Source organism: Dryobates pubescens, chromosome 29 (genome assembly GCF_014839835.1).
Source record: "Dryobates pubescens isolate bDryPub1 chromosome 29, bDryPub1.pri, whole genome shotgun sequence".
In the NCBI taxonomy this organism is placed as follows: domain Eukaryota; kingdom Metazoa; phylum Chordata; class Aves; order Piciformes; family Picidae; genus Dryobates; species Dryobates pubescens.
Window position 1 is genome coordinate 5747623 of NC_071640.1, and position 25948 is coordinate 5773570.

The 25948-nt window shown below is 40.9% G+C and overlaps 1 protein-coding gene across 1 annotated transcript; it reads right to left on the bottom strand.

Moving 5' to 3' along the window:
* Nucleotides 1–25948, bottom strand: PSMB7 (proteasome 20S subunit beta 7). Its single transcript, XM_054174368.1, has 8 exons — nucleotides 25854–25948; nucleotides 25646–25739; nucleotides 25197–25294; nucleotides 24758–24898; nucleotides 23426–23541; nucleotides 15879–15937; nucleotides 2019–2170; nucleotides 1–586 (listed from the first exon to the last, which is right to left on the bottom strand). Exons 1-8 carry the CDS (start codon nucleotides 25913–25915, stop codon nucleotides 475–477), a joined length of 834 nt encoding a protein of 277 aa, XP_054030343.1. The 5' UTR covers nucleotides 25916–25948; the 3' UTR covers nucleotides 1–474.

A 25948-nucleotide genomic window follows, 5' to 3' on the forward strand; every position in this document is an offset into this window, starting at 1 on the left:
AGAGGCCTGAAGCTGTGAGGCTGCTCCTAACAGTTCTTCTTTGTAGATGTTTGGGGGTTTTTTCAGAAAATGGGCAACAGGACTACAGAAACCATGGGAAACATGGCACAGGTACAGCAGTTTCTCCAGGCTGGACTGGTACCAATTAACCTTTTGAAGCCAAGTGCAGAGGCTAGGCCTTCCCTTTTGACTGAGTGAAAAAATAAATGCAGGTGGATTTTCTGCTAGCTTACCTTTTCCTCAGGATTATGTGGTGCTGCATGAAACAATTTGAAATTAGTTTATCTCAAGTACTACAGGATTGGTGAGAATAGAAAAGTAGCAAAAGAAATCAGCATCACTTGCAAACATTCAGTAAAAGCAGGGTCAGAAGCTCTTTATTCTATGCCAGCTGCAAGTTTGTTTCTTGTGCTGGAAGGCTTCTACAGAACTACTGCTGGTCTCCAGTGACACAGGAGGGCTGCATGTGATGGTTCAGGATGTGTCCATGGTCTGTACAGTTTCATCCACCACCTCAATTTCCAGCAGTGATACATTTTCTGTGAGAACAGCAGTAGTTCCCTTTTCACACTTGTATCTGCCATGCCTGTGAAGAAAGAGGTGAAAATTAAGCTGGAAGATGGCACTTGTGTAAAATTTGAGAACTAATCAGCTTTCTCTAGAAGCTTCCTGTAAGAGTCCACAGTAAGTAGAGGAACTGTGCTTACTGCCCACTCCAGAGTGCTGAAGCTTCAGCAAAATGAGCATTTTGAAGAAGCACACTGCCCTTAAAGAAACCAACACACACTGGCCCTAGGGGAAAAGGATTTCCTTTAAACTCAGCTGTTTTGGCACTGGGCAGAAGAGCTGTACAGCTTGTTACATGTACCATAAGTACATCATGGAGACCCGTCAGCTGCCTTTGGCGGGGCTGTGATTTTACCACTTCAGCAAGGCATTTCTGCAGTCAACACACCTGAGGGTGCAGAAGTAAAAGCTGCCCACTCTAACGCTCCAATTTTGCTCTTTTATCCCCTTCTGCATCCTGAACACTACCAGTAGGACAAGATCACATGATCCACACTTAAATGTAGCCTTGTTACGACAGAAAACATCTGATTTGGTGTTCGTCTTAAGGAAACAATCACCTCACTTCTGAAGGGGAAGTGCAGGGCAGTGTCACATGGTGCACCACTCCCCCCATGTGCATTAAGAAAATGAACAGTAGTAAAATGCAGCTGTGCAGAAGGGTTTTTTGATGTGGCTTGCCAAATTGAAGAGCTCAGCATAAGGAAAAAACCAACCTTGAATTTCTAAGTATTGGAAGTGGTTGAGAGGGGAGTGTTTGATTGGGAGGTTAGGAATGCTTATGTGCCTGTTGTTTATTCATACAGGAAATGGCACTCAGGTTTAGCCCAACTGAAAACCTTGTGACTGCTGTGTTTAGCTATTAACTGTACCCTGTCCTTTCAGCACATCATGATAAATGTGACACTTTCCATCTAGGGATCAAAACAGTGTCTGTGTTGTCCTAAAAATCTTGTATGTGCTGGAAAGGGCCTATAGAAAGCAAAAAACACAACCCAGCAGTCACAGGCTGGAGTGAGAAGTTTTCTCCTGGTTTTTGGTTTTGTCCTGCAGTGAGTTGGTATTTTATAGAAGCTAATGACAAGCTCTGGTGCCCAAAACAGCTTTCCAAATCCCCACGCTATCACTTTGCAGAGCTGCAGAGGGTTCAGTACTTCCACTGATGTTCCTGACACCACACAAACTTCAACACCACCACAGAACGAGACTGTGTTGCTACCTGGTAAGGAAACGCAAGTATCTGCTCAGTCACAAATGTGCACTCCAGAGCAGCCCCTAGAACAGCAGGAATTAAACAGCCCTTCTCTATCCTTCACACATCAGCCTCTAGCAACTGCAGGTACAGCCACTAAGTCTGTTTCCTTGTTTAGAGACTACTCTGACAAAATTTAGTATAACAGGAAATGGGAATTGCTGGGAAGAAGCTGGACAGTATCAAGCTCCAATCTTACCTCTCCCCCTTTTTGTTGACTACGTCGTACGGCCGGATGAAATCCAGCTTGCTCTTGCTGATAACACAGATATCGATGTTGCTGCCGGAGCCCAGGTCGTTGTATATGCCAGCTGCGATGGCATCTCTCACAAGCTGTTTGGCTTCCTCTTCCTGGAAAAGTTCAAAAAGCTGTCAGTGCACAAGTGTTGGCATTTCACAGAAATGTTTGTCCATGTGACCTGGGAAGCTGTGAGCTCTCAGAACAATAACTGAGCTACCAGGGCCTTTTTAGGCACTAGGTACTGCAGAGCATTAACAACGGTGCTCAACAGTGGGACTGTCTGCAGGGACCACCTTTTGTCCTGGTCATGATCCACCACCCCTAGGACAGATCAGACTTTTAAAGACAGTCAAGGAAGCAAAATGAAGATTTCTGTCTTAATGAACAGAGAAAATAAGTTTTACAATTTTTATCTTCCAGGCTTTTGTGCCACTTGTACGCTGCAAGGTCCCTGTAGTGCCCTCACCGTAACAGCTGCATACAAATTAAAGAGCCACACTAGTTTAGTTACAAGACTTCCCCAGGCAGGGACCACTGAGTCAGCCTCTGTAGTACCAAAATTATTTCTATGATCTTGTACCAGAGCTTGGTTTGCAGAATTTATTCAGCAATCTTAACCAACTGTAGTGCAAAGCAGCCCAGCCCTGTGCTGAGCTGGAGCTGGCCAACTCTACTCATTCCAGTCATTAACACAAGGGTAGAGGAGTTAAACCTGCTGAAAGTACTGGTCAAACTGGGTACCTCAGTAAAAACACTACAATTTGTAGTTCTTAATATTTAAATGAAAAAATAAGGGGGAAAAAAAGCATAATTTGCTAGTTTTTCTGCTGAACATTTCAGCAATCCCATAGGTAGCTAAAGCAGAACACATACTCAGTACAGCTCATTCAGTGCTGTGTTTGTTTCCAGAGCAGGTCTATGTCTCAGTTACCTGTCATGCAAACATCCTTTGCAACAAACCTACACCAGAAAACCAGACCAGGAAATAAAGCTCTCTTCTGCATCTGAAACCAAGCAATAATCCTGCACAAGTTCTAATGTTTGCTTTCTTGCAGGCTTTGTATATATAGTGTCTTTCAGAAGGGCAAGCACACAGCTGCTGAAATGCACACGCCGCAGCAAACAGGGACATTGGCTCTTTAGAAGGTGTGTAAAGAGCCCAGAAAAGAGTACAGTGGTGTCAGCTTTACAGACACAACCTTCAGATCAGCCCCTTCTGTATTTCAAATTCAAACTCTCCATTACAATATTAGAACAGATCATCATTCCTTCCCTGTAAGAGACATGAACGTTACTGAGGTGAGGGCGTCAGCAGTACATGTTTGGATGTGCCCGACTGCCGGTAGCAGCACAGCAGAGTCATTACAGCTGCGCTGGCTCCCTCTACAGACCCAGGCAGGGCTGCTTTCTGCTTCCAAGGGAGTTACGGGAAACCGCACGTCAGAACCAGTGCTCTTCGAAATGAGCAGCCAGTAAATCCTTAGTTTTGCACTGTAACCAAGGATGGTGAGCACAAAGAAATGCTGCAGAAGAACTTTCATGTAAAAAGCAGGTACAGACATCAGACAGCACCTCCACATGCCCATCCTTGCAACAAGACACACTACTACCTGAACAAGCCCTACAGTTCAGGGTGGGGCCTTTTGCCCTGCACCTTTTCACAGGGCACTGGGTTACACGCCAAGAGCCACAAAACCATCCAAGACATGTCCTGCATCCTCAGCTCCAACTAAGTCCATACAGACTACAGGTTAGAGCTCAGCTGTCTGGCAAAAGTATAACAGATTGTGGATTGTGTCTGGGTGGCTGTACACAGATGCACACACAGACATTTATTCTTTTCAGTCCAAGTACATACCACATCAAGTAAGATGCCTTATTTTTTCTCAAATATGTATAAGGAACTTGAGAGCTGTGATTAGGGCATGCCTCGTCCAGCAAAGAACACGGCTGAAACAGCTACAAAGAAATCTGGACTCTTGTTTTATCTTCAAGTCACTCCTGGCAGTTGCTGCTCAGCCAGTCCAACACAATCATAACTGACTGCTCGGTTCACCATGATCACTCAGTGCTCTGCTGGTATTTCACACCTTTGAATAATCTCCTGCCACTAGGCATCACAGTGGCATCACAAATGAAAGAACAAATATTCACTGCTGATTGTGATAAACGCAGCTTTTTAACACTACCTTTGTTTTCAAAGCCTCGGTGCTCTGCTGATGTCCTGCCACATGAAACTCATGATGCTGAGAGCCACAGCCCACCCCACTCAGGCAGCAGCTGCACACACCCCAGTGTACAAGTGCAGCTGAAGAGGAGCCCAAAATTAGCTCAGCTACCATCGTGTCTGCTCCCAGGGCATACTCCACATTCTCCGATGGCCCTCCAGAAAAGAGCTCGGTAATAGCAGGATTCCTGTTCCAACAGCTTAATTAAGGGATCAACCAGGAGAGGGCCATTTTTTTTCCAGCAGCCTAGAGAAATAGCACAAATTCTTACTTCATTCCCACTTTATCATCACTCTCTAAAAAAGAAACAAAAACAACACACAAACAAACAAAGCCCCCCTCCAAAACACTCAGTTACACTTTCTACCAAGCTGAGCAGAACAAAAGAGCCAAGTTGTAAAAATAACTCCTGTGCCTTTCTTCAGTGGTTTTGGTAATAAAACTGGTGAGCACCTATTTTCTCATTCAACTCACAGAAGACTACTGTCACCAAGTTGCTGCATGCTAAGGGTATTTTAGTGCTATAGTGGAAGTAAATAGAATAAACCAGGATGAGCAGAACAGTACAGAACAGCAGATGTCTTTTAGAAGTTAGGTGGTAGCACAACCAGAATACTTTTAAGCTGTAATGTGTTAGTGTAAGAAAAGTACTGCAAAAGCTGAAGCAGACTGATGGGAGTTGTCACTCTCCCTTTTAATTTAATCTTTTTTAGGTAACTGCAAATCTGAGAGGCCTCTCCATTTAAATTTTTATATATTTAAAACATTTTCTGTCAACTTTGTGTTATCAAAGTAGTTCTAAACACAGCCCTTGCAGCCAGGAGAGCTCAGCTGTAATTGCACTAAGACATCCACTGTGCTGAGAAAGTCTAAACTCTAACCTCAGCTCTTTCATCTGACAGTGCAGCCTGCTTCAGGAACCTGCAATAATTTTAATTACAGAAACCCTGCTCCTCCTCCCTTTTACAATTTAGAAAGATGAACAGAATAGCCACAAGAAAAACTCCACAACATTCTTTGCTGGAGATCCTGCAGAGGAAGTTCCAGCAAGGACTGCTGTTTTACAGTCAGAAAACAGGGTTAGCATGAAAAGTGCTGACAGAGTCTTAAGTACAGGGGCAGGAATGAGTCACTGTAATAATTAATCTTAAAAGAACAACCTAAAAGTTCAGAGTATATAAAAGCAGCACTTCCTGCTTTATGGTTGCAGAGACCAAGCTAACTGGGAATATCATTCTCTTGGGTCCACACTGCTGCCTAAATGAGATTACAGTAAGAGTGATTGCGCCGCAGTACAAGGCGGTTGTGACAAGCAGCACTTTATAGAGCTATCTGTTTGTCTCCATCACCACATCACACCATGTGTCCCTGGACTCCAATGTGCAACTCCATTTACCACCACATGACAAATGGGCAGCACTTGTAAAAGGCGCAAAGAGGTCCAGATCAGCCCTGTAATGGTCACCACAGATGTACCGGAGTGCTCGAAGGGGGAGAAAAGAGAGCCCCAAGTTCATTAAAGTGACCAGTAATGGATCTTTCAAAATGTGTCTTAGGAATAGTACAGTAAAGGCTAAAATAAATAACTCAGCATGGAAGGCTAATCTGAAATGGTGTTTGATAAATTATTTATAACACAGACAATTGTCTGCATTTAATATTGGTGCTACTGGTAGCATCTTTAAAAGATGATTTATGTCTTGTGATGCCATTAAGCTTTATATGGGCCCACTGCTGGCTATAAAGTCTGCTGAGATTTAGAGAATGAGTTTTAAACTGTCACTGCAACATCATAGTAGATAGAGCCTGTATTAAATCTTTACTTTAAACCTGTTATCTGGAGAGTTGCATTTTGTAGACACTCAAGAACTGATGGATTACCTCTTCACAGCTGCTATAGTGCAAGTCCCAAACAGCACCAATAAGGAACTTTTACACATTATTCTTGTATATGACTTGAATCAAGTTTCTCTTCTCACTTAAGCTATTTCCAGGCTTCAAATGCTACTGGAGGAAAAAAGAAAAGATACTTTCCTGCAGAAGCTGTGGGTATTTCTGCATCCCATTACTACTATCTTTACCAATAGCTTTTAAACAGGTTTGTCATTATGCCTCCAGCAGCAAAGGGAGCAGCTGGAACAGCTTTGTCAATATTATTTCCTCAATATTTTGTACCTTCATGAGCAAGTTTAACAGGAGATGTCTTTTCCCAATTAAAACTGTAGGAAGGACTTTTTTCTTAGCTTCTTATCACCTTCTGCAGGTCACAAGTGTGCTGGTAGGTGTGAGATACACAGTGCAGCTCTCCAACAGCAAAACATTATGAAGAATTTGAAATACAGAGAGGAACTAGGCCAGATTGAGTATCAGAGTGTGAGGCAGTTTTGGTAAAAATAAAAATCCAAATACTTAACAGTTTGACAACAGAATGATTTTTTTTTTCCAGATTATATAGAAAGTTGATCCTATTTAAGGTGAGAATCTGTAAGACTCATGGGAGAAGAAGCTGGGGGGAAAGAATAATCAAGCTTTAGGAAGAACAATGGTAATAAAACAAATAGATCTATAAAGGAGTGTTGGGAATTTGGGCCTAGGAAAGTGATACCTCTTGAAGGACACACGCACCTCCAGAAGCATAATTACACTTTGGAAGAGCAATCAGCAGCTACAACATGTGAGAGGAAGTGTAAGCTGCCTGTTGGGAGAAGTTGTGGTAGAGATCAATATGTAACTGGAAGCGATGCTAAAATCTGCTGGCAAAGCCTGAAGAGAAAACAAAACTGAGAAGGAAAGTACTTTGTGTTTTTCTTGTAAGGGGAGTTGAAAGGCTCCATTAGTGAGAATGGATTTGTTTTGGCTGCCCTCTGAGGCTGGCAGGGGGCTGGCACCTGTAATTTAAACCACTCCTCACCAAAACCAAGTGTGGATCTCAAGCAGTACCTCCTAAACCAATGAATGACAAACCTGGTTTCCTAGTTTTATTTAGCAGTAGATCTATGCTACAATCCCAGTAGTCTGCTTTTCTCTGATCTTCTAACTTTCTTTTACCTGATCCAAGTAGCCAGTCTTTCTAGCTCTCCACTCACCTTTCTCCTCCAACACCTTTTGTTTGCACTCTGAACAGTCACCATTGAAGTTAGAGGCAGAATGCCAAGACCTAACTCCAAATGATGCAAAGCATGTATGTAGGATCAGGAGTCCAAAAAGCAAAACCCAGGATTGCACTGACTTGACAAATGACCACAGCACAAAGAAGCATTTACAAGATAGAAGCTGCAAGCAGAAGGATTTAAAGCAATAATCACACCAAAGGCAAAGGGGTTATGAAAATCAACAGCTGTGAAATAGCAGTATCTGGATGACATGGAGCAGTAAAATACAGAGAAGGGTCCTGGAAACAAGCACCATGAAGAAGAGTGGACAGAAATTACCAGAATGTTCCCAGCATGTGATGGAAAAAGTAAAATACCTAAAGATATCTGGGGCTAAGACTGCCATGTATAGGTACAAAGATGGCACTGCCTCCAACCTGCTGGATTTCACCCACATGCTATCTTGGAATCAAAACACTTAAATCCAGAGGAAAATACACCTTCAGTATTACATACAACTTTAGTTTTACTGAACAGCTGTTAAGGACTAATATAAACAGAAATTTAGCAGTTTCTAAAGCAAAGTCAGGAGGGGAAGTGAAATAACTCTTATTACTTTGTGTGTTAAACAGCAAGGTAATGTTAAATCAAGGTAATGTGTATCATGGTATTTTCCAGTCCTCCCTCCACAGCCTTATTTAACAAGAAATTGAAATGCTCTGAATTCTCAAACATTACTTTCATTCACCTGCAGGAAGGCAAGTGAATGACTCAATATTTGCACAACAAACAGTCTCAAGGACTCAAAGACTATGAAATATGATTAGAATTTTCTCTCCAGAACACATGGGCTTCAAGCACTGTTGAGTAGGCCTTCTGTTTGGAATGGTGACTTCAGATACTCTTGTCTAAATTCTAACCTCTCTGCAAGCTTTCAAAGCTGGACTTCCCCTTCCAAGGAAGGGGGAAAAAAAGCACAAGCCAGTTTCAGTTCCATACATTCCTGACTTCCTTGTGCAGTGGCACTACTACCCTGCTCATCACGGGGCAAAATCTTCACAGCCACCACCACACAGTGCAGTAAGACAAAACTCCAGCTTGCTTAAATTCTTGGACTGTGAAGACATCTGGATTAACATGCTGCCTACCTCACAGGATGAATACAGAACAATTACTTCTGTTGGGAAGCAACAATCTTCAACACCAATATGGCACAGGCAAAGTATCATGCAAGAAGAACTCAGCCTAGCACTGCCCCAGCAGTCTGGTTCAAGCTCAGCAATTCCAGTTTTTACCCAATGTACCTATATTCCTTCACAGAAGCCAGAGATCAAGTAGTTCTTCACAGCATTTGGTGTGGGGTTTGTTGTGACTAGTATGTTAGTAATGTTTATTTTTACACCTGTTTTCTACAAAGAACTTCTCAAATAAAATGCACCTTAGTCCCTAATTGTTATTCTCAGCAATTAGTTTTTCCCTGTTCTGATGGTAGATGCCTGCAAGCCCAGACCCACCACCACCTCCCCCTTTCTGATACACCACACAAGTATAATAAACCATGTTAATATTTCATACCACTGTGAAATATGCTGGAGTATCAATTCAACATCTGCTGTCTTTAGGGTACTGGTGTCCCGCAGAGACACTTTCAATTTGTAATTGAGTTCTATACTGAATTAATCAGCAGTTTATCTTTTTTACTAAAATAATGTCTTCCCCACTAACCTGGATTTACATTAACAATTTATGCCAAATTACCTGCCAAGACAAGAAACTTATCTGATTGGGAACTGCTATTCAGTAACATTAGCTCCTCTATGTCACTCCTACAATATGCTACAAACCATGTTTCCAATGGCACCGAATTAAATTACAAGCTCCTCTCACAACTACAGGATTTCTTTCAATACTCTGAACTAAGAATATGAGCATTCCTCTCAATGCTTTAACCCATCACTTCCTACATCTGGGTGGAGTTCAAGGTCTTTTTCTAAGGAACTGATGCTCAAAATAAGAACTTGCTCAAGGGTAAAAGATGTAGATTCTGCCAGCCTACAAGTTCTACTCTGGCAGAGCAATAGCCTCAATTTTCTGTGTTGCTGCATTACCACCGAGTACCACACTGAGCTTCAGCTACCAGGAAATAGCCAGATATGTAAACCATACCAAAAGGACAATTCAAATTAGTCTGTATTATTACTGCACATCAAAAAATTCATATCCAACAATAACACATCTGCAACCAAATAAAGTAAATCTCCATCCACAGAACTGCCTTCACCTCTGAAGAAATCATGGAAAGGAATGAAGATCAACATTTGGTTAGGAAAAAGGTCTTGGGCCCTCTGGTGCTTTTTCCTAATACATCAAAATGCTCCATAACACTTACTAGCAGGGCAAGGGTCTCCCCCAACAACTCCTACCTGCCTTCCACTCTGCCCTGCCTCCATCCACTCTTCCCTGCTCAGACAGGAATCACACTCTGGCTCCACAGCTCTCACCACAGGAGCAGCACTCAGGCTTTGTGTCACCTGAAACATCCAGGATGTTCTGCAGTTGTAGGATATACAAACTGAAACAACTTAAACTGGAACACCTGCTCCTAAGAAATGCATCAAAGCTACCCAGGGCAGGGAAATGATCTCTTAACACAGAGCCCTACTTCTGACTAGCTTGTCCACATTACTACATACAAAGTTTAAGTGTAACTTTGATGAAGGTGATGAATTGTTGCTCTTCATCAAGCAGTAAGGCCCAGTTTAAACTCAGGTAAAATTTATTTTCCTTGATACAGAACAGAAAACTAGAAGGTGGTGCTCCTGGGTATCACTAACTCAGGCTCATGTTGCCAGTTTCCCACCTGATTTCTGCACAGAAATTGTGCCCTGATATATTCAGAAAGCACACATCCAGCAATCCCAGCCATTCCAGAGCACATGAAGCCAGCACACTTTAGATCAGCCTCTTATTTCCTGTTTAACCTTAGTTCTGTAAAGCCTCACATGGAAACCAGGTTTCTACAGAGTAATTTCAAGCTAACATCAAAATTTAATAACAGCATGATAAGCCTTTGTTTTCTGGATGACTGTCTGCACTAACACCTGGTACTTAACCATGGAAATGCAAGTCTCTAAAGGAGACAACAACACAGGTATGTAGCGGAAGCATGAAATCCGTATCACCATGAGCTCTGTCAGAAAAGGCAGTCAAGAAATGCCACTGTCTCAGTTACTGTCATTGGGTAGTGAAATAAACAGATACACAGAGCACACAAATACGAAGTACTTATTTTTGCTCATGGAGTCAGATTTCCCCCCCATTTACTTAATCACTGTGTTTGACACCACCAGGGGTTCAAGTATCTCAGGCAGGCTCTCTAGCTTAACTCTGATAGTCTGGCTTGATCTCTATTGTCTGCTGTCTGAGTTCAGCAGACAAACCTCCCAGCAAGTGGTCACCTTCCCATGGAGCCATTAAACCTCCGACTGTCAGCTGGTGGGATTAGCCTGCAGACTGCCACACCTGAGCCCTGTGGCAGGGACACCGGCATTCTGATCACCATCACTAATGAATACAGAATTCATATGCAGCTTGTCATTGCTCCTGAGCCCAGAATCACACAGATGCAGGCTAAATAAGACTGATGAGACAATTATTGTTGAAGATTAGAGAGTTTTGACAGTTTCCAAAAATAGCTCAGTATTATTGTCAGTAGTTAACAAAAAATAATTCCACCATATTGAGGGGCAGTAGGAAATAGGAGCACAGCAACGTTTGAATGGTTTGTGTGTCAGCTGCTTAACAGAAGAAAGCAACATGTTTGCATAATATTTTGTACTCTGCCTGATGTATTTTTTTTACTGGAACAAGAGGTGCACAGTGAAAGTTGCACTTAAGACTACTTTTTACTTCGATACAGCAAAGATAAGCACACATCAAGCACTTGGAGAACAGCATCATCTATACCTCAGCTTCCCTCCGGAGATATGGGGCTGCTCAAAAGCCTGGCAAAACCAGAAACAAAACTATGGACCGGGAAAGCCTGAGTCTACACGTTCTGCAACCTGCAGTTCTCTTCTTTCTTATTATTTCTTTGTGAACACACCTACTCCGACAGCTGCAACTATTCACTGAAAGGTTACTTCTCCTTTTACAGAAGATTACCCCAATCTGCCATCTGAACTGCTCACAAGATTGCTCCCTGACCTACATTTGTCAAAAACAAATAAGTTAGCAAAAGCAATCACTGCAGAATGATCACAAAAGCAGATCTGGCCAACAGGTGAAGGAGAAGAGAGCAAAACAGTTATTGGGACAGCATGGCTGCTGCCAGAGAGGGAATGCCCTGCACCAAGTGGAATATAGTCAGAACAGCCCCCTCTTTCTTTTAATCTGTTCTTACTCCTCTGGAGTATTTTGTTTTCATTCACTATCACTTGATTTCCTGTCACACTTGAAAAAACAAACACACACACACAAACACCTGCAAAGATAATTTTCCCTTTTTGGGGTGATCCATTTTAGAAATAAACATCTACCTTTTCTTGTCTTTTGCACCCACTCTGTGCCCCTGGACTCACTGCACTAAGATTTACTTCCCTTTCCTTGAAATAGTTCTGCTTTCTGTGGCTTCTACAGATTCTCTTCCTTTTAGATCCTCTTTTTATTAACCCTGGCTGTGTTGATGAAACACGTAAAAGAGAGGAAGTTACAAGCAGTCTGTTTCCCTGCTTAAAGATGAAGCTCTTGTCAGAAGGCTGCAACATAGCCTCACCACACATCACGTAATTCCTCTACAGACAAAAAGCTTCCATTTCTCAAAAAACAGAAATCAAATACCAGAATAAAATAGATAATAGTCTGCCTAATCTCCCTAGGAATTCAACAAGCACAGTGAAGATAAACCCAGAATCTCAGTATTTAATACTGTAGACATTTTTTCCCTAGACCACGGCGGTTTCCATACCCACTGACTCAAGAGTATTTCTTTACTGCTCTTTAGCACCAGAAGGCATGAATGCATTTGCAAAAAAAATCTACCTGTAAGGTTTAAAAACCATGTGGCTACTCTATTGAAAGAAAAATTGGCTGCAATGAAAGATCTAAGCTCAAAACACTCTATTAGATGTGCTGTTCTTCCACTTACGTTTTTTAAAGTAGATCTATAGCTGCCCACATGACAGATTAATATTGTTCCACAGTAGTTAGGTGCTTGGCATTACATTTTTGAAGCATCTACAGGCCTTCAGGGCTGAAAGTGTTCACATCTTCAGCAATCTATAATGGTTCCTCTAGAGGCCAGCACTTGCTTCATAATGAAACATGCCTCCATAAATCAGACGGCAGAACTGGCACTTGGGTACGTCACCATCTATCTTAGCACTTTCTCTGAAGGATGTTGGGTAAAGATCATCTCCCGGCATTGCAACCAGGGAAAGGACCATCACAGTTGGCACTGATAAAGCATGTGCTACTTAAATCTGAAGACACACTAAGTCTATGGAAAAAAACACATCCTGCTGGTGTTAGCATGCCTCAGGCAGTGGTAGAAGCTTCAGCAACTCATCTTCAAAAGGCAGAGAGCCAGGGCTCCAGAAACCTGCAAAAATTGGCTAAGCCTGCAGTCTTCCTTTATTTTTTTATTTTTTTAAGTTGAGCATCTTCAAAGTCTACAATTCTAACTGTAGGGCACAGCAGCTGCCACTGCAGATTTGATCCTCTCAGCTTTTGGCAGCTCTCAACTTGAAATTCTAGCAAAAGAATTTTTCAAGTTGCTATTATTGCCTGTCATGGATTTATAAATATTGTGCACTATCTGCTGTGGCATGGCTCTCCTGGGACACCAGTGCATGCCAAAAGCAGAACAGAATGAAAAACAGTTCCTATTCTTCAAATAAATGCTAATTTTTTTTAACTGTGCTCACGCGCTGCGTTTGGTGATCAGCTTCAAGAGTACAGAATAGATATCAGAGGCGAAAAAGCTGATTGTCTTTTCCAGTAGTATTCAGCTGCTACTTTCATTAAGCTTGTTTAATTACATTCCAGATGCTAATTTGCAAGTCGATACCAGAGGGTGCAGGACAGTTTGCCTTTGAATCTTTTTTTTTTGCTGTGATGTGATGGTCTTGAAGCACACCACTACCCTCCAGTAGCCCTAGCAAGATATTCTGACAATTAGTGCAAAAGAAAGAGGTATTGATCTTGACAGAAAAATAGTAATCCTCTCCCCATTTCATTAAATTAATCTCCAGGAACTCGGGAGTTTACCGGCGTTGCCATTTCATAGCAAATGTTATGGAAAACATACATAGCAGGCTTCAGATTCAGTTTCATTTCAGCATAAATATCCTTTATTTTGTTGCTCTACTGGAACAAAACACACATCTGACTGAGAAGGTAAATATTTTAAGCAGGCAGCCACAACAAAATATGTTTAAGAGCACAGCTGAGCTTTGTCACCTGAAACTTTGCCGGTTTAGTGACTGCAATTGCTAAACTGTTATTAAGTGTATCTAGTAAAAACAAAGGAAGGGTTAAGGTGCATGCAAGTCTCAAAGATCTAAATATCTATTTCTACAAATTGGTAGGCTGCACTTCTTCAGGCTTGTTAGAACACTGAATATCTGCTGCCATTTATGGTTGTGTATGAAGACAATTTAATTAGGATGACCTTTCTAAATAGGAAAAGCTGGAGATTTACCAATTTTTGGTGCCTTTTTTGGTTGCTCTTACACAAAGAATGACTCCAAATACAAGCCTGAAAACTAGCTGAGAATAAGATGAAATTTTTCGTTTCATAGCAGAGCTCTTTGACATTTTTATCTTTGAAAGAGGATTATTTTGCTGTAGCTGTTGATTCCAAGGATTTGTAGCCCATGTTTTCAGAATGAATAGCACACATGCCAAGAGCACAGTCACACCAGAGGCTGAAAAAGAGACTGTCATTCTCACAGCAGTGAGGGGAGAAGAAAATAGTAGAGGCTACCTCTACCTAGTGGTTCTTCCTACCAGTCATCTAGTGCAACACTACATAGAGAAAACATTTGAATGCCTATTAAAAATATTAAAATATTTCTGATGGCATTTATAAATCTGCTAGAGGCCACAAGCCCAGTGTGTCACATAATGCCCACAACACTGCAGCAACACAGGAGTCCTGATCTTAACTGCATTTTCCTCATTCTGCACACCCACAATTATTCCACCTGTGCTGACAGAAGAGAAGCCACTCACAGGAACAACTGGGAAACTGCTTATTGCTGACTCTTGGATTAGTTTAATGGAAAACTCTAAACAAGTTGGGTTTGTGGGGTTAATTTTAGATCAGTTGATATTACACACACCTTACATTTCATCAGGAGATGTGTGGCATCACTTAATTGATCAACTTTAGAGGAACCCAGTGGACTTCTGGGACCATCACCAGCATCTGAAGGGAGGAAGTGACCCACAACAGTTGCATTATGAAGATGAGGAACTTCTGAAGACCTTTTTTGAAACAAAGCTATTTTTTCCAGTTCCATGTTATTCAGGGATACTCAGTAACTGTAAGATTTATTACATCTGCATTTTAGGCTGAACCAGCTGCAACTGTTAGTGGTTTAATGGATTCCATTTTCAGTTTTGGTTCAATTCTCATTTTTTTTCTTCATGATAAAATTTTTAATTGGAATAAGAAGGAGCATCCACAGTCTGAAGGGATTGGTGTGGTTTAAAAGAGGGCTTGATGTGACTAGGGCACTTCACACAATAGGGCTACAGGAAGTCCTTTAATGGTTTTGGATTGTGTCTGCAGATATCTGGATTTTTTTGTTGCTTAGTTTAGCAGGCACTGAACATGGTCTAAGTGTAAGTAAATACTATAGATAACACAAATAATGCACTGCATACACCCAGAACTGAACAGTTCATCCTGATCTTAATCATGACACTCCAGCATTTAGCCCTCCTGAATGAGTCTCTATAATGAGCAAGGAAGCATTTTTCCATTCTTATCAAGATCCTCAGCAAAACACAAGCAACCCACAACCTTAAGTCTTCTAATCATCAGCTTTTAGAAGTGGCTATTAGAGGTGCAGTTACTAGCTCTGCTTATACTCAATCCACCAGAAATCTTAAATCCTTTCATATATTCCTCAAACATTTTTTTGTTGATTTTACAATCATGCATTCTCTCTACCAGACAGAGAGAAGGATTGGCTACTGACAATCTGGAATATTGGCTATGCAAGAGCTGTTGAATTCCTCAATTCAACTATAATTAGTAAGTTGTAGGTGAAAAGCTTCCACATACACTGAAATCACATAAGTGTTCCCATTTGCAAAAAGCTGTATTACTCCAAATTTTATTCATCAGTTTACTTGCAGTAGCTGACATCAGTATATTTGAAGATCAGGGAAATTAGAGCAGATTTAACTTTTGTAAGGCTTCAAACCTCTTCAATTCTTATGATCATGAGGTCTGCTGAGGTTTAAAAAAATAAAATAAACTTCCTTACCTCCAGGTCAGGTTTATATTTATCTTCAAATACTGCCATAGCTGCTAGTGATCCAGAGCCTATGGTAACAAAATGAGAATACTACTTTAGCCAGTATATTTTAAAGATAACAAATATCAGAAGCACAAACCAAGCTAAGTCTATTTCAGTTTACTATACACTCCAAAGTATCTACTGTCTTCAAGTCCACCACCTAATTTAATCCTAAATGTACAGGCACTGTGCAGACTTGTCATGGTCCTCGTTCCAACAGCCTCTTTTTTTACCATAAGATATGAAAATGAGGTTAGAAAGAGAGTTAACCAAATGCCAGTTTGTAATCCCTCCATTTTTCCTGTCCCACTTTTGTGCCTGGCCACGTCAGAAGGTATGTCACTTAGTACTAAGACACTGGGAATGAATAGATTGCTTTAACAAGCTGCCCTGGCACAGTCACCTTTACACATGGGGAGGAGTAAATCAGCAATGGTAACAGGGAGCTGGCTGCTGCCACCAGGTTATTTCCCATACCTACTTTAAAACAGTTAATTAGGTGTTTACTTTATGCCATTATTTTTTTACACTGAACAATACCAGCTGACTAGACAAAATGACAGATATAAAGTCAAGAGTTTGAGGTTACTTCTCTTGAAGGATGCAGTGCCAGTGCAATACTGAACATCTCCACCCAAACACTGTAACTGCAAGTGTTAGAAATGTGCTTTCTGTAAATTAGCACAAAAAGCAGGCTGGCACTATTTGAAAGTGTAAACTTGCTTTGTTCAGAAAGAGTGAGTCCTTGGGAAGGCATCTTGTCTGTCTGTGGCCCTAACCATATTTCAGAGAGCACCACTTTTGGGGAGTGAATAAAGTTACCCGCCATTTTTTACTCCAATTAGAAGATTTTTTGGCATTTATTACTTTTTAACTTGTTTTGCATACTGCTATCTGTTTAGCTGGGTCACAGAGAGAGCCATATTTTCTATTTAAAATGATTTGTGTATATCGCTTGACCACCTCAATGGTTTAGCAGAAGAAAAAGGCAGCGATTAAACAGTTTCAAATGAGGTGTCCTGCTGATTTTATCAAGTCTGCTGAATGTATAATGAAAAAGGAGAAGCTGACAGTGACACTGTTGAGAAAATACAGACTACCTTATCTGAACCATTTAAGGAGGTCCAATTATAGATCAAATTTAAAGGGTAGAAACAGCAGATTTACAGACACAAATCAATGAACATGGTAATCCCAATGAATATGACAGATATTCCTGTTACAGAATATTGCTGTGGTTGAGGATCATTACCTTTACAGTACCAAATACATCACATCTAAAAGCAGTAGGACACTCTAAGTGTGTACTTGTATTACAGGCAATGACTATTCATTTACACCTCGGAGCAATTCATGACTCCATTTTTTTAAATGCTGAAACTGGGAATAAAAAAAAAAGATATTTTTAAGCAACTAATAGCAGAAATGAACTGCTGAGACAGACAGCTGGTGCCACACAACAAATCACAGATAAAAGGACTTTTACTGGTCCTTCAAACAAGGTCAAAAATGTCTTCCAAAACAAATACAGGACTTGAACCTAAAAGTATTTCTTCTTGTGGAGTGACACAGGAACATTTCTAATGAGGGGGAAATAAAAATAATAATCTGAGATATAGTCTCAGACTAAGACAACAGTCTTACTAGACTCAAATGAAGGCCTACCATGAATAGCATGGGAAGCCTCAAAACCAGAAAACAATCTTACCCTTGTATAAGGGTTCTCTGAAAAAGGAATATAAAGACTGAAAAATGTGCAAGAATGAAGTATAAAAGGCAGCAACTGACAGAAATTACTACAGCAGCTGCTGAGCTAAAAAAAAAAGCACTCTTAATTTCTTAACTCTTCTACAGCAAGCAAGAATTATCAATGACACAGATATTGCAGTAATATCCTGCACAGCTCAGACAGGATTCACTCCTCCAGCTCCTTTTGAAAAGAGGTTCCCAAAAGAACCCATGGGCAAGATCTGAGTGATGTACAAAGAAGAAAAAGGTGGAGGGCACAGACAGGACACCACCACACCTTATGTTGCATTATGTGAAATCCTGGAAAGCATATTTGTTTAGACATAGATTATCTCACTGTGTTACCAAGAGGCCAATAAATGCCAAATCTAATGTTAACTTAAATAAATACATTTTAGTGCCGCTTGCATTTAAGTTTCCAAAGAGCTGCTGCAAGTGTTAATTTGATTAAACCTACAAGTAGACATTTACATCTGAAAACCAAGATCCCAAGGAGGTTCGAACAGAACAGGAAGTAAGGCTGGAAAAGCTGAATAAACTCATTTGGTTTTTCCCTCTACTGGCCATAAATCCTGAACATAAGCTTTATAAGCTTGCCATTTTAAAGGTGCCTTAGCCAAAGTCTCACAGCACAGCTAAGCATTCTCTGAAAGAACAGGTTTTTGTAACCTTAAACAGCACAATGAAAATTCTTTCCTCTTACTAGCACCAGATGCGAACGCCATGTTTTCAGAAACACAGGGGTACACTTCTGAGTCTCCTCATCAAATCATCTGCTGTTTGACAACCGCAATACAAACTGTTTTTACAACATACTGGTGATGTGCATATATTCAATTGTAGCACATTAACTAAGAGAAACCCCTCAACACCCCTTCGCACTGCTGGTGAACCAGGGCCTTATCATTTGACTGCCCACGCAGAAACCCAGCAGCAGACAGTTGCTTGTGAGCATAGTGGTGAACCCCACTACTCACTTACACCAACTTCCCTCAACTTGTCAAATCCCACATGAGATCCAAACAACCTCACAAAGTTCCAAGTAGTCCAACAGCCTTGTGAAAGCTAGGCATTGTAACAGGAGAGCTGGCAATAAAATCTGTGAACTTAAGTAAACACTGGCAGTATGGTTTTCTTATTGCAGTACCCATAAAAGCACAGAAAACTAAGATATTAAGGGTCTGTGGAGAACTTGTTTGTATGTGGGAAACAGCTGTTCTCTTGTCCATACATTCAGTGCCCACCAATAATTCATTTTTAACAAGCATGCTTTGCCTTTAAGTAGAAACAAGCTTAACAGTTCTCAAACATCTAGAGAAAGGTAAAATTCAAACATTGCTAAACATCATCCATTAATTGGGGATACATGTTCCCCCTCATACAAACAACGACTGATTGAAGTCATTACCATTTAGGATTCAGCATTGCTAACCTCCAATCTATTGAGGCATTCAGAAAAGCTGCAAGATAATGCATCATTAAGTAGTGCCTTCAACTGAGCTCAAAGTAACAGCAAACCAGGTGGTTACCTTGGAGAACTTTAGTTTGAAAATAACACACAACCAATGCATAATAGGATGCTCTTTGTTGGATTTTTGTTTCAATATTGGAACTTTGTAACAGTTCTGTGTATAAGCAATAAGGGTAATAAAGCATAATTGGTCAAATCATCATTTATTTGTGATGTTCAGGAAAATACCCCTTCAGGTAGATGTTTGGGAATCACTGACTGCTATGAATGGTTACACTTCAGCCTTGGAAACAACCATCAAGGAAAAAAATAAATGGTTGTATCAACTCCAAAGAATTTATTGTGTATGCATTTTAGATACAAATATTCAGGAAGTAATTATCTAGCATCTAATGCCAAACAAATTACAAAGAACTACAGAAACCGAGATGCAAAGCTGAGGCAAATGCTTTTCAGCGTGATAATTAGCACGGACCAGGTAAGTTATAAGCCCCTAAAAGATTTTTCTTCCCCCCTCCCCTTTAAGAAACATTGGTCATTTCCTAAGTGTTCATAGCCAAGTTATTAAAAAAAAAATATGTATCTGGAGTCAACTGCAATAAACTCGCTTTAAAAATCCCATCTGGTCTTTTCTTGAGCAGTTGTACCACTTCGGTATTGACTGCAAATGAAAGACAATTATAGATACATAGCAAAAAAAAACCCAGCTGACAACTTTCACTGTGTTTTGCAACTGCAGTAGCTTTTCTAAAACAGATGAACTGGATCTTTTACAGCAGACCATTCACTGAAGACAACTCCTTATTGCTAAGCACAGTCCATTTTCATCAGGCAAGGACCTGTTTGCTCCCTCAGCCTGCCACACCAGAGGATGTACAGAGCCTTGAGAGAGCAACATTTAGCACTTCCTAATCCATCAGTGTCAGGGCTCCCTGACAGGGCATTTATTCACACACACTCATTGTTATTCAATTTGCTGTTCATTCTAGGTAAAAATTCAGTGATCTGCACAGCCCCATCGATTGGGATCATTTTTCACCCTGGTTCCTGGCTGAGGGGCTGGGTCTCAGCAGCAGTAGTGCTTGCTCTGCAGGATGACACTGCCAATGCGTGAAGAGCTGATTTATGAATATGAAGCAACACCAGTACCAGGGGACCTGCATCAGCCACCAGAGACTACTGGAACATACTTACTGTTTCCGAAAGCTGAACTACAGACTTCAACTGCTTTAATTTTATGCATGCATTTCATTATGTCTTGGCCAGAAGCTTTCCTAGACAAGCCAAGCAATCAGACGATCTTGCATCGTTTGCTGAAATCCAATTTTGTCCTTTGTCAGCATAAACAGTTTAATTTGATGTTTTCACTCCTGAGTAAGCACTGAATATCTTTTAAATCTCCCTTGCAAGAGAGGACACCACTCTCTACCTTCCCCAAAAACACTCCAGCGCATTAAAGCAACCAAAAATCCAACACCTCAACCATCTTTCCTATTTACTACTAAACTTTCAGAAATTAACAAGCCAAAAAAAACTAAACTGATTTAATAAACTGCTCTTAGAACATGTGCAGAAAAAACAAACAATAGACTTGTGTAAATAATACCAAAATACAATGCCAACTACTACCTCTCATTTAACCTGTGATCTTTTCTCTGCTGTCTCAGTTCTTTCATTTATCTGTATAAATTGTTTACTAAAACATATCCCAGGCACTGGAAGAAGTATCAGTGCACTGGGTGTAGAAAGGTAAAGGGCAGTTGTGCTGAGCAGGGTTTTGTTTGACAGCATGGCCAAAAGTAACATGCAATCACCAGACACAAATCTGGTACAGCTGAAAACAACAAAGTTTAAACTACAATGAACTTAGTCTACTCACTTTCTGCTTCCTACTCTTTGTGAACTTATGCTGCTGCTGCTCTGTTATTTTTGTGGAGGGAAAGAGGAGTGGCCAGGATTTTCAGAAATGCCATACTTTGAAGCTCTAAAAACACAGGCATGAAAATAACCACATATATAAAGGAAACTGCGTGATTTTCTTCAAGCAGTCAACTGCTAGCAGCTCAAATCATAGCTTTACAGTTTACTACAATATTGGGCATAAGGCAATTAGAAGAATCAGACATTTACTTTTTATATATCAAAGGCTAAACAATGACATCACATGACTGTTACATGGATTTCACTTGCCAAGAATTTGCCAGTTCCTGAGGTAATGGCACCATCTATGGGTTCAACACCACCTCTGCAGAATTTCCACAAGATAATCACAGTTCTCATGATAGTCAACCAGACGATTCAGGGGAACAGCTGCACTGTTTCAGCAGTGCAAAGATACAGAAGAAAAACCTTCAATATTTCCAAGAATATAGTAAACAGGTGTTTTCTCTAGAGATGCCAACCACAGACACAGGTTGAATGTGATTTACTAATCCAACACACTTATTTTCCCATTTCCCCCCTGCCCTGATATTTATTTGGACTCTAGATTACACTTTCACAGATCTACCAAAACCCAGTTTTCATTTAAAAATCATCCAAGTCTCAAATCCAAACCAATGCAAGTCTGAAATAATACAGTGATCACCTGTATTTAATTTAAGACAAACAAATTTGCAACTCTGATGATTTTTGTTAACTTTACTTTTTCCAGATATATATATTCTCAGTAGGGCATTAGCCTTAAAAGACACAGATGAAAGTGCTCAAGAATATTACTAGCTCAGAAGGCACTAATTTAATCTCTTACCAGTCTCTCAGTGATACTTCTTACTATTTTTGACCCCAGATTATTGCCTATAAATCACAAAAGAATTCAGAACTAATCAAACAAGCTGGCACAACTACTGAAAACATCCCCCCCTTTGCCAGAGACTTGGCAAGTTCTGTAATATTGCAAGGTGTGTCCTTCCCTTCAACAATGCCTGTGTTATTTCCCTTCTGAAAAAAGTATGAGGATGATGGTGATCACTAAGGCTCTCCTTCAAGTCACAAAGCTTATTACAGCTTATTATTTCAGGATTCTTAGCACGGGGACTCTCCAAGTATCCCTCAATAATTAAAACAGAACAAGATGTCTAAAGAAAAAAATTACCTAGAGAATATGGACAAAGAATAGTTAGAAAACACAGGAGGAATGACAAGTTGAAGTCACAAATCAAGACTACAGACAAAGATTTTGTATTCTGTAATAGTGTCTTCCTGGAGATAAAGGGTATGTGGCTCAAGTCACTTCACTACTTGAAATTATTGCTACTCCAAAGCAGTACAGAGTTCAAGAGTTTAATTCTCTCCTGCTAATCATTCTTCATCTCCCTCAGTACAACTGGAATGTTGCAAACTGTGCAATGTTTCTGCTTTTCCAGTAAGAAAGACAAGACACTCCAGAAAAGCTGTATGTGACTTCCATCCTGCTACCACAAAGTGCTTATTTCCACACTACTCCATAATCTTATTTATAGTCAAAAATCCAAGCAAATAAGAATATATTTACCTAGATTGTATTTCACAATATATCCTGAACATTGTTTTTGTAATTGGTCTTGACAGTATAGCTCCTAATTGCCAAAAAAGCATGCAGAAATCCGTGATTTCAGCTTTCTGTATTAGCACTATTCCATTACTGCTACTACAGAAGGCATTACATAGACAAAGAGCTGGGATACTAACACCTAATAACCTGGTGATTAATGGCAAGTTGACCCCAGTAACAGAATTAAACTTCTTCATGGAGAAGCTCCATACAGTAGTTAAGACCAATTACTATATGAAGCAAGTAAACCAGGTGTTGCTTCACTACAATGAAGCACCTTGAGTCAAACAGCTGCTGCTGTTTGAAATACAGAAATACAACAGTCCTAAAGGAGGAGCAAGGCACAGTTTTGTCCTAATGAAACTACAGAAGAATTTAGGCAGGATGTAATTCCTCAGGTGAGATTTCACATGAACCATGAGTCAGGACTATGTGCAAATCAAGTTTCTAAGATTTTCTCTTTTTTCCCCCCCACACAGCAAACTTTTGGGAATATCACAATGCTCTTGCTTTAAGGTATGCTGGGGAATACACACAGCAACTTTACTAGTTTCAGGTTTCCAACAGCTTCACTAGTATAATAGCCCATGTTTTTAAAGTCTTAGAAAAGAAATATGGGGACAACTTTCTCTTGGAAGTCTGAAGTTTGTACAGCTCCCAGGAAACAATGGAATTTAAGTAAAAACACTTTAAATAGTGCTTTGAAATGTTCATCCTTTTAACCAGGCAGTTGTGTTACGATTCTGAGGGAGCATCACTTACCCATGGTGACATAAGGCAGTTTGTCAGTTGATCCATGGGGGTATATGCAGTAAAGGTGAGGTCCTGTCACATCAACTCCCCCTAAAACCAGGGCAGCACCAATGTAGCCTTGATACCTAGGAGCAATGTTTACACATGAATCTGAAAGGCCACAGTAAAGCTGTGGTTCTGTAACACATTGCATGCTTGTGAGAATTTTTCCACAATTACAGCAGGTACATCTGTGCTAGCAAGACTACTTGTACTGTCCATGAGCAGTACTTTAAATTAGGAGATTGCCTAAAACAAGGTGTATTTCAGGATCAAACAGAACAAACACTGCACAAGCAAGTAGGCTGGATGATACATTTGTGCTAACAGGGAAAGAATTCAAATTAGTTTTGAAGCCTTAAATGAAATTTCTGTATATGCAATTAAGTTTTTACTCAGACCTCAAACAAAACTGAGTCCTTCATTCCCACCAGGAAATGCTCTTGGCTGCATTAACTTCATTTGGTTTGCAATACACTTAAAAGAAAAAGCAAACTGCCCAGAAATGCAGCATTAAGTGGCTGAGCTGAATCACAGTTGCTTATCTCAAGCCACTTTGTTGCACAAAGCACACCCTTTTCATTGCTTTATTTCACCTTCCTGGAGACTTTCCAACAGCTTGAACAATATATGTTTAATTGAAACACACATTTCTTCCTTTCTTTCCTTCTCTTTCAATACCATTTTTATTTCTGCAAAAGGCAGTGCCAACTGTACTGGAACACTGAAAGTTTAGACAGTATACCTTTGATCAAAGGGAGCCTTCTGCATCACGCTGCTAGTTAGGAAGTTCAGCTACCACCGACTTGTGGTCAGTCAAGAAATCAAAAGGAAGTCTTAGGATAACTGAAGCACAACTTTCAATCATTCTACTCATTTATCACACTGTAACACCAGCAGACTTCTCTATTAACAGCTATAGGCTTCAAATGGTTGAACACTTTATTCATTTGGAAAAAAATAAATCATTTTGAGATAGTCACATAAAATTCCCAACTTTACAAGCTTGTATGTTACAAGATTATTACTGGTCCAGCCATCTCACCACAGAGACACATAACAGATGGGTGTGAGCAACAGTTTAACAAAACTATTGTCCTTTTATTTTTGCCTTGTGAACAGTAGCAACAAGGTATAACTATAGTATCAATTCTCTAAACGCCTCAGACTTAGTTTTTCTTTCATTTCGAAAGAAGCAAATAAAGCAAAGAGAAATTATTAAATAATTCTTGTTATGAAGACTAAGGAGGCCAAGGAAGGTTTTAACAGCAGTGTAAATAAACAAGAAACCCATTCAGTTACCTGAAGAGCATTTGCTTTAGCATTCGATTAGCTGTGACAACTCTTGGAAGTCGTCCAGTAGATAGTGAATGGAGCTCCAGATTGGAAGAAATCAACTGAGTTGTCATTTCAGTATCTGCAGCTGTTCCTGCACCACAACAACTGGAAAATATTAAAAGCAATTTAGGAAAAGATAAGCAGAGAAGAAACATCTCTGCTTTATCCAACAAGCAGAAGCCATCTTGTTGTTAAACAGAAGAAATTAAGTTCTCTCTTAAGCTAGTGTTTTCAGAGCACAAGACAAGATAGCCTAAGCGTGAATGAAATGCCAACAGTCACCAAGCCTTGCTAATAAATTATCATTTTAAAGCACACCTTAATATTTCCTTTTAGCTAATATGGCTAAAAATCCCAATATTATTACCAATAGCATAACACAATAAGCAATTTTAACACTTACTAGATATTAGGGGAAATAAAGTGTATTTTCGAACAGTTCTTGTCAGCAACAACCATTCCTTCAGTTGCTCTTGTATCTGCTCCAAGGACGATGCCATCCTACAGAAAGAGAGAATGATTTCCAAAACCTCGATCTCCAAACCTGATCTGCCTGCAGGATTACCAGAGGCAGGGGGCGGCTTGCTGTGGGAGGCCGCAGGAGCCATCTCCGCACAGGCCGTAACTCGGGCCGCCGAAGATGACTCAGCACCACGGATCCTCCGCAGCGAGCCATGCCTGGCCACCGCTTCCCGACGAGGCTGCCATGGGGCCGAGAGGCCTTGCCCTGGACCGGCTCAGGAGCGAGGGGCGGCCGCGCCCCTGCCCGGCTCGGCCCAGGCCTGAGGGAGAAAGAGCAACCCGGCCCCCAGCCTCCCAACCCGCCGTGAAGCATCCCAGAGCCCGCCTCACCTTAAAGACGATGCCAGCGATGGTGGTGCCCGTCTTACGGGCGGTGGGCAGTCGCAGGCCCTTCTGGACGAGCTCGGCCTCCAGCAAGGAGTTCCTGAAACACAAAGCGGGAAGTGAGGCCGGCCGGAGGGCTTCCCCTGGCCACGGCCACAGCGACCCGCTGCCTCCCGGGTCCGCACCCAGCCCCAGCGTCCCACCCGCGCCTCACCGAGCACAATTGTCGAAGCTGAAACCACCACTGGGCGCCTGCAGCACGGAGACCGCCGCCATCTTACCGCTCCGACAGGCACGGGCGGCGCCTGC

Excerpts from the sequence above, each read along its gene's own strand:
- PSMB7 (XM_054174368.1), bottom strand. The coding sequence starts at position 25,915 with ATGGCGGCGGTCTCCGTGCTGCAGGCGCCCAGTGGTGGTTTCAGCTTC. Across the intron at positions 2,171-15,878 it reads AATATAAACCTGACCTGGAG|GAAGAGGAAGCCAAACAGCT; the intron begins GTAAGGAAGTTT and ends GAACTTTTCCAG. Across the intron at positions 587-2,018 it reads GTCAACAAAAAGGGGGAGAG|GCATGGCAGATACAAGTGTG; the intron begins GTAAGATTGGAG and ends CTTTCTTCACAG.